The 9761-nt window shown below is 40.0% G+C and overlaps 1 protein-coding gene across 1 annotated transcript; it reads right to left on the minus strand.

Annotated features, from left to right (window-relative positions):
- Positions 1-4001: 4001 nt before the first annotated feature.
- Positions 4002-4553, minus strand: LOC110943358. The gene has a single exon (XM_022185110.1). The coding sequence runs from the start codon at positions 4551-4553 to the stop codon at positions 4002-4004; it is 552 nt and encodes a 183-aa protein (XP_022040802.1).
- Between the last annotated feature and the right edge of the window lie 5208 nt (positions 4554-9761).

Below are 9761 nucleotides of genomic sequence, written 5' to 3' on the forward strand. Positions count from 1 at the left end.
AAACTAGATAGGGCGGAGAAATGGGATATAAGAGAATCAAAACAAATGGGAAACCAGATGGTAATGTCATGATGGGTCATCTGCTTAAGGATGGTAATATGTTTCCTAATTAGAGCACCCTCAATATGGGGTTTTCCTTTAACTCTGGATGATGTGCCGTTTTCACCAAACCAAACCTCAACATTGTCGCACTCGTTTACTTTCCAAGTCCTTGCATTTGGTCGGAATTTTAGGTGGGACCCCTCACACACAAACATGATTTTTTTTAATGGGGTTTGTGGAAATTCGTGAGAGTTTGTACATTGTGCGAAAAGTTTGAGGCTTTTTAAAAATGTTTGAAAATCTAATACGACGCTAAGGTGACAGTTTGTGAAACACTCACATTGTGGATGCTCTTAGTGATGGTAGACAAATGTAATATCGGTGAGAGAGATAAGAGATCTGTTTGATTATTATTAGTTTTATTGTGTAACAATTATGATAAATCATGTATGTTACACTCTTTACTTATTTAGTGTACATTTTATGTGTTTGTTGGTGTTGGAGACTAAATATGTTATGATGCGACAAATAATTACGGTTAAATTCATATAGCTAATAATAAAGAAAGACTAATCTATACTAAAGTTGCCACATAGCTCATGTAACTTCAAAATTGTTTTTTGTAGTGAAAAATATAAGTTTTTTTTTATTAAAACAATATTAGAATTGAGTTATTATATCATGAAATTATCTCATTTAGCCCTATAACTAAAAAGTAAAAAAAAAAAAAAAAAATTGAGATCGCACCTGGTTGCACATATTAAAGAACCTGTCTACTTTTGGTGATATGATACATGTAAAATGCTTTTATTTACAAATGGACAAGATGTAGAACTTTCTCGTCAATAATTATCGATTTAATCATTAAATTTGAAGAATAATAAATCTAATAATTATTTTGATTAGAGTAATGAAGAGGTATGGTCCCAAATAACTGTACATATGGCATGGGGACTACACCACTTTTCCAATATGGTGTCCACATCATCCGTGTGCATCTAGAAGCTTCTGAAATGAGTCGCTGGTGGTAAGGAAGATGCTCCTCCAGACATAAAGGACGACACGTGGCACCTATAGATGGATGCCAACCATGACTACAAGATCTTTGGAGGACAGGCCGACAGCCAGTACTGACGGGCGTCCAGCTGGAAGGAGTGAGCGCGCGCCACGTCATCCACTAGATTGGCGACAGCAGAGGGGACAGAAAGGATATTCCACTTGGTCGGACAGCTGGCACCCACTGGCTAGCTGGCAGGACTCCTCCTCCTCCTTCATCCTTCGGCTATAAATAGAGGACTCCACCTCCAGGTTTAAGGATTTTGCTCTATCTCCATTTTACTTTTAACACACACACATCATTCTCCTCATGACAGTACTTATTCTCACGCCGGAGGGTGGTCACAAGGAGAACCCCCATATTCCCCTCCTTGTGGCGAGTCACTGGTGTTCTGTTTTGCAGGATACTCAGCTAACGGAAAGTCGAGGAAGAGATTGAACCCTTATTCCACGAGACGACCAGCTGGAAAACCCTAGTGTTTACCAGTGTTTCATCACTGGCGCCCATCGCACTTTTTACAACCATTTTCATCTCTTTTCTCATTGAAAACACTCATCAATGGCCGAACCAAATCCCTCTTTTCAGATCGACGGAGAAAACTATCTGTTTGGCCCGGCAGTAGACAACGTGCACGTCCAAGGCCACCAAAGGGACGAGCCCGTCAGAGAAAAGTCTGCAAGCGCTGGAATCCCCAACTTCTTTGGAAGTGCTACCCGGGTAATCCAACAGGTGACTCCCCACACACAAAACACAAGTCATGGTGTGGGCCCATCTGCACAAGCACAACCAAGTGGCTTTGCATTACTAGGTTTACCAGAAGGAGAAACACAAGTCATGGTGCGGGCCCATCTAGGTTTGATTTAAGTGACGCAATAAACAATGGTGTAAAATTATTAGAAAATATTTTAAAATGATGAATAGATTAAAATGCAAAACAAAATGAAAAATAAAGTTTATGTCTAACCATGTAATAAATTAGTTGATGTCCCGCCTGCGTTGCGGGCCAATGGCCGAATAGTTCTCAATCAATTAAAAAAACACTACTATAATTTTGTTAGGAAAAAAACTTAAACGATGATAAGACCGTAATTTTGGGCTCAGGGCAAAAATGTAATTTTTCAGGACTAATGAGTGAGTGTTAGACAGCTCATTCAGACGAAAAAAAAAATTAAATTGAGTCAACCAATTAAAACAAAAAACTTTTATAGTTTTGCTAGAAAAACTAAAACGATGGGGAAAACGTAACTTTGAACTGAGGGGGAAATCATAATTTTGTTTCAGGGATAAAATCGTAAATTAAATGGACCAATGGAGGAGTGCCAGACAGCTGCCGGCATGACTATAATTTTACAATGGGGGCAAAATTGTAATTTAACCAGGAGAACAAACAAAAACGATGGAGAAAATGTAAATTTAAGTTGAGGGCAAAATTGTAACTTGGCTGTGAGAGAAAAAAACTAATCGCAAAACTATAAATTTAAACGGGGCAAAATCGTAAATTTGAACCGAGGGCAAAATTGAAATTTTTAGCTGGGAGCAAAAGCGTAAATTTATTTTTAAATGGGGGAAAACATAATTTTGGACAGATGGCAAGATCGTTATTATAAGGAAATTGAGGGCAAAATTGTAACTTGGCTGTGAGAGGGAAAAACTAATGGCAAAACTGTAAATTTAAACGGGGCAAAATCGTAATTTTGAACCGAGGGAAAGATAGAAAATTTTTAGCTGGGAGCAAAGGCGTAATTTTATTTTTAAGTGGGGGTAAAAGCATAATTTTGAACTGATGGTAAAATCGTAATTTTAAAACGGGATAAAATCGTAAATTTGTTTAGCCAATAGGGGAGTGTAATGCATAGGGCTGTTCAAATCGCTCGCCGCTCGTCGCTCGCTCGACGCTCGTTCGGAAATTGCTCGGAAAATGCTCGTTCGATTTGACGCTCGGTTGTAAATGAGCCGCTTTGCTCGGTTCGGTTTGTAAACGAGCCAAGCATGAGCAAAGGTTCGCTCGGCTCGGTTCGGCTCGAATTATTATTTTTAATTAATAATTAGTATATATATACACATAAATATAAATTATACATATACACACACACCTATATATATACACACATTACACATACATATATACTTAAATATAAATTAAATTTATAGTTTTATATATACCACTCTATTAATTTTGGTCCACTATATACAAATTTACAACTATATCCTAAACCGATAAACGACAAGCTGCTCATCGCCTCAATGTTTCATGTCGTTACCCTAAGTCGACCGTCTCCTGCTCTCAATGTAATTGTTCGTGCAATATGACCATCGCCTCATCGGCCACAACATTGTTATTCATAAGAAAAATATTATGTCATGAAATGTGCGTGTTTTTAAAGACATAAAAACTTGAGACCAAACATTGTCACTATCTCTCTCAGCGAATTTCAATCGGGCGACACGGATGTCCAAATCGCTCGAACTTCGCTCGACGCTCGCTCGGAATATTTGCTGCTCGAAAAATGCTCGCTTGATTTGAGGCTCGGTTTTAAATGAGTCGCTCCGCTCGGTTCGGTTTGTAAACGAGCCAAGCATGAGCAAAGGTCTACTCGGTTCGGCTCGGCTCGTGAACAGCATTGCATGAGTATAAATATAAACAGAGAAAAATCGTAATTTAGGAAAAAAAAGGTTGTGGGTGGTAGTGGCCGCCCAACTCAACCAATCCCACAAACACACTATTCCCGGCCACCCTTTTTGTATACGTTGAATAATAGATATTGATATTTTTTTTTGAACGGCAAACTAAACTTTTATTAAAAAACGCCGGATAAACAGCTGTTTACTCGACGTTAAACACAGCATTACATAAGTTAAACCCCCATACAAGCCAAATCAAAATTACACCAAGCTTCCCAAGTTAATCATTACATTTCGCCCTATTTTTAACCCACAAAAAACCATACGTTCTAATCTCTTCCTTAATCCTCGCCATGTTCGCATGCTTCTTGCTGAACGTGACATCGTTTCGATTCTTCCACATAACCCAAAGTGCAATTTGAGTTAATGACAGGACCGCCTTTTTCCAACGAACCGAACCGCGACATCGATCTTGCATCACCACCAAGTCTTTTAATTCAAGTGCAAAGAGTGAGTTGACTTTGCACCAACTTGCAATGAATTCCCAAACCTGCTGTGCAAAACTGCAAGAAATAAATAGATGTGTTGCTGTCTCGTTTTCGGCATGACAAAACTTGCATTCCACTGATTGTACAGGCACAATTCTTCTTCTTAGATCCATTGTTGTAGGTAGTCTATCTAACGTAACTCGCCACGCTAGGAAATTAACCTTTAGAGGAACCCAATTATTCCATACAAATCGCATTCCATTGTTCGTAAACATCTTCCTCTCGATCAAGCTTCTCATGCTTCGAACCGTAAAACTCCTGACGTATCTTCCTTCCACTTTCATGTTTCGCCGCCAGCACCAAAATTAAAAGAAAACACCGTTGCATTTAAATTACTCAGTTCAGCAAGTTCAACTTGACTTGCCGGTTGTCTCGACCAATTGTAACTTAGGACCACTCCCGCGTCCACAATCGCTATACGTTCTGCTATGGTAGCCAACTTTTGCCTTTCCAATACGAATAGGTTTGGGAATCTGCTACATAAAGGCTCGTCTCCCAGCCAAACCTCTTTCCAGAATATAATCTTTTTATCCCGACCCGGGCACCCGTGAAAAAAGTCGCCAAATCCATATCCACTTCAGTCAAGTCCTTAGTTATGTTTACCACTTGTTTCCACGGACCCGGAACGGACAATTTAACTGGAATGACGCTCCAATTCCTTGAATTATGATGAAGACTCCAAATCACCTTTCGCCACAAACCGTTATTATCCGTCTTAAAACGCCACCACCATTTTGCCAACATCGAAATATTCGCGGCCCGTAACGACCCAAACCCCAAACCCCCGTAATCTTTAGGAGCCATAATACTCTTCCACGCGACCCACTTCATTTTAGCATGTTCTGGATTGGCACCCCACAAAAACTCTCTACGCAACCTTTCCAAGCTATTTATTACTTGAATTGGGGCCTTGTAAAGAGAAAAATAGTAAGTCAGGAGGGCGCTTAACACCGATCTTACCAATGCAACCCGACCTCCAAACGATAAAGTGGACGCCTTCCATAGAGCAAGTCTTTTTTTGAACGTAGTCACTACCGGGTCCCAATGCTTTATCAAGTTCATGTTGGCTCCAACTTGTAGACCCAAATGTTTGAACGGAAAGGTTCCCACTTCACATCTTAGAATATTCGCCATTGCTTGAACTTGTGCGTTATCAACCCCAACCCCAAAAATATAACTTTTGGCAAGATTTACTGATGTGCACAAAATGCAACATATAAATTACAGCAATTGTGGCTTAAAACTAACCTTTTTTTAGTACTAATGTTGGAAAAAGTGTGCTTTTGTCTTCCTTTTGTATTTTCAGGATTAAATGAGCTCAAAATAACAAAAGAAGCAAAAAGACAGCAAAATCTAACATAAATACAAGAAAAGGAACAAAAGTGATATGCCCGACCCCCCGACAGCATCTTCCCAAGCAAAACAAAGAAGACAGAAGACTGAACACGCCCCATGCTCAGTGAGCACGGGGCCGTGCCCAAGAAGCAGCAGAAAAGACAAACCCATAGAAGCTTCTACTGCCCACCACGGGGCCGTGCCCAGCGGACACGGGGGCGTGGTCAACTTCCTGCAGGCGCATTTATTTTAATTGCGAATTACAATTAATGAAGAGAGAGAGTGTCTGTGACACCCCAGGTAAACGATACAACTACCTAGCTTTCTCAGTAACCGCATGCTAAATTTCGGGACGAAATTTCTTTCAAGTTGGGGATAATGTGACATCCTGAGTTTTCACGGTCCTTATCCGATTTAATCTTGTACTTATTTGCATAGTGTGTTTCTTATATTTGGAGTGCATAATATTTATCATATGTGAGTGTATGATAATAAGGTTTTGTATTAATTTGCATGTTATAAATAAACATGGAACCCAGCCGAAATCACCCACACTTGAGGACACTTCTTTGGTGAAAACCCTTGTCCCACGAAAACAACATGATGAAAAAAAAAACATTAAGTGTTTTCGTTCATTAGGGTCCAGCGAAAAGCATATGGGCTTCGGCCCAGTAGTAATGGGTTTTGTATATATTTTGTTCCTCACGTTATGTAAAAGATTAATCACAAACAAACCGAAACCCTAGAGTATCTTCCTGTGTGCGACGGCAAGACTAAGATCGTGAAGCCTTTTCACATATTCGTTGTGCTTTCTGTTTGAGGTTAGTTATCTGTTAGATTTAAATCCATCATGAACAATCTGCTTGTTACATGAATCGATTATTATTGTGGAGTGATAGTGATGATATGATATTGTTATATTGATGGTACATGATAGTTGCAGTCAATCGGATAAGAATTCTGTATGGTTGTCAGCTATTATTCTCATAGTTACATATGATGTTGATATTATAGTGATCGGCCACCATATCTTTTGGTCCAATAATATTGTTTACAAAGTTTATTCAAAATAGGGCCTCACGTGAAGTTGACAGTTTATGTTTGTGTTATATATGGTGATTTATGTGGGTGAATGTATGGATGTCATTGGGGCAACTTTCGGTTGGAATAAAAATGGGCAAATTAAATTGTGGCACCATTACATCAATAGTAAAGTTAAATGTGTCAGATCCATTAGCTAGGTTGTATGGAATATGTAATTGTTTATGTGGGGGAATGCATGAGGGAGTTAGTTATTTGATGGTGAAACCGACAATCTGATTGTTGACTAATGATTATGAGTTGATAATTTGAGGTCCAATGAGGGATCTTGTTCATGCATCTTTGGTCCAATAAAAAATATGTCACCTTACACTTGATTATATTTGTGAATATATAATAATTAAATAGTGAATAAGGGTTAAGTGTGGACCGGCATTTAACTGGGCTGCACATGCTGATTTCGGCCGCACCTTTAGTTAAAGGTCACATGGAACGGTTGTGATGGGATATGGGATTTATCATGAATTTGGCCGCCACTTTGGCTTAAGTTGACCGACAACCCTTGACTGTTTATTATTGAAACCATGGCACACTCTATCCACTTGAATGTTATGATTAAAGTCTCATTGAGCCAAACAATTTCATGTGATATTATCTGACAAGCATTTGTTATACTTAAATCAAGTGATGGATGTGACAACACACGATTTCATTAATTTGGACCACTAAAACAATTATTAATGAATTTACAAAATAGATGCCATACATATTGATTTATGTAGATGATCATATGTTTATGTGATAATAGATGTAACAGTAGGTTTAACTTTAATGTCCATAAGTGCTATTGATAGTTGACTGTATGGGAATGTGTAGACCGATGATAAATACTTGTGATGCAACTTGTATTCTGGATATGCATAGTGTATTAAGTAAGCATGTATGTAGTACGAACATTCTGTTGCGGGAATAAACTGTGATAACCTGATTAATGTATGTCATGGTTAACTGTTATAGTTCGGACAACAATGTGCAGTGCAACCTGTGTATTATGTAACAAAATACGTGATTTAATACGAATGCGACACTGATTGTTACTGATAAACCATGTTAGGATTATTTTGAGCAATTTGAGCACGTAACTAGTCAAACCGAGCAAACCAAGGTGAGTTCACACTCTTACCAAGGCATGGGATTCCCGGGGTGTTGGGAATGGGATTGATAAGGATAAGGTTGAATAGACTCATACGGACACTGTTACTAGACTACCATACCATCGTCCTCGGTTGTGCAGGACACATACGTAAAACCTACGTATACTTATGCTACTCGCTATCCTCGGTTGTGAAGGATACTCATGTAAAACCTACGTGAACTTATTATACTCACTACTGCCTCGGTTGTGTCAGGCACTTACGTAAAACCTACGTAAACCCCCGCGTACTCCTATCCTCGGTTGTGAAGGATACTTACGTAAAACCTACGTAAACCCCATACGCGCTACTGTTCTCGGTTGTGAAGAACACTTATGGTTACGCATAGTCTAGTGGATTAATAACATGGGAAGCCCCCACCAAAAGAAATCTATAACGGCCCAGTAGAGCCACATGTTACATACGAACTTACTGTTATGCTTTTACTTACTGTGAACTCGCTCAACTAGTCGTTGACTCTCTGCTGCATGCCTTGCAGGACCTTAGGTATTATTGGAGCTTGCACAAGGAGGAGCAGGTCGTTGTGGGCAAATGGATCGTGATTACTTATTAAACACTTATGACGTTTCAAACATTAATACTTATGTTGGGTTACACATTAATGCTTCCGCTACACTTACTTACATTGGTTTTGATAAACGCCTTTCGTATTAATGGATAACTTTTACTATTTATTTATATGTACAATATGATTGGTGGCTTGATCCTGGTCAGTCACGCTCCCAAGCGGTGATACTCCGCGGGTGGTTTTTGGGGGTGTGACAGATTGGTATCAGAGCCATTGGTTATAGAGAACTTGGTTTTAATATGGGAAAACGTTTTTATTAAAACCAGACTATAACCAGAACAGTGCTCTCAACGATCCACAACGACGCTTCGCTCCACGTGCAAGACTCGACATCCTAGGTAATAAGGTTTATGTTTATTACCTGCTTGCTAGAATTGCTTAGAACTTTGTTTAGAACTTTGCTCGCATTACGCTTAGATACACATGACTTTATTTCATGAGAACACCTACGTGCTTACGCTTTTCTATCATCGCCCTACTCGCGAACCACTCTCACTTACGTCACTTTTTACTATGAAGATCATGTCTGGACGAATTAACATGACACAAGCCCAGCTAGAGGCTCTCGTTCAAGCTCAAGTTGCTGCGGCACTTGCAGCTGCTCAAGCAGGTAGTATATCCTGTAGTCATAACTTACGCTAGGATCTTTAGATCCTACATTCCTAAACTAGCCCTTGTATCTAAACTTCGCCCCATTCGTACACAATAGGTCAACCAGCGCAGCAAGTTTGCACCTTTAAGAACTTCATGGACTGTCGTCCAAGTACCTTTAGTGGCACTGAAGGAGCAGTTGGACTCCTCCACTGGTTCGAGAAGCTAGAGTCAGTTTTCGAAATGTGTGAATGCCCTGAGGCTCGCAGGGTGAAATACGCCACTGGCACGCTAGAAGGAATAGCACTAACTTGGTGGAACGCCCAAGTTCAGATCTTAGGGTTGGCAGCTGCTAACGCCACACCCTGGAACGACTTCAAGGAACTCATTAAGAGGGAATACTGCACGCGTGATAACATCCACAAGTTGGAGAACGAGCTTTATCACTTGAAAATGACGGGGTCAGAGATTGAAGCCTATACGAAACGGTCAAACGAACTGGCCATTCTGTGTCCAACTATGGTGGACCCTCCAGTGAAGCGCATTGAGTTGTATCTCCAGGGACTTGCGCCAGAGATCCAGAGCCACGTTACGTCGGCTAACCTCGATAACATCCAAGATATTCAGCGTCTTGCTCATCGCCTTACGGATCAGGCGGTGGATCAGAACAAGTTGCCCAAACGCATCAGTGCTACCACTTCAGCCGCTACTCCCACTACACCCAGTGACAACAAAAGAAAGTG

This window comes from Helianthus annuus, chromosome 5 (assembly GCF_002127325.2).
Source record: "Helianthus annuus cultivar XRQ/B chromosome 5, HanXRQr2.0-SUNRISE, whole genome shotgun sequence".
Taxonomy (NCBI): Eukaryota; Viridiplantae; Streptophyta; class Magnoliopsida; order Asterales; family Asteraceae; genus Helianthus; species Helianthus annuus.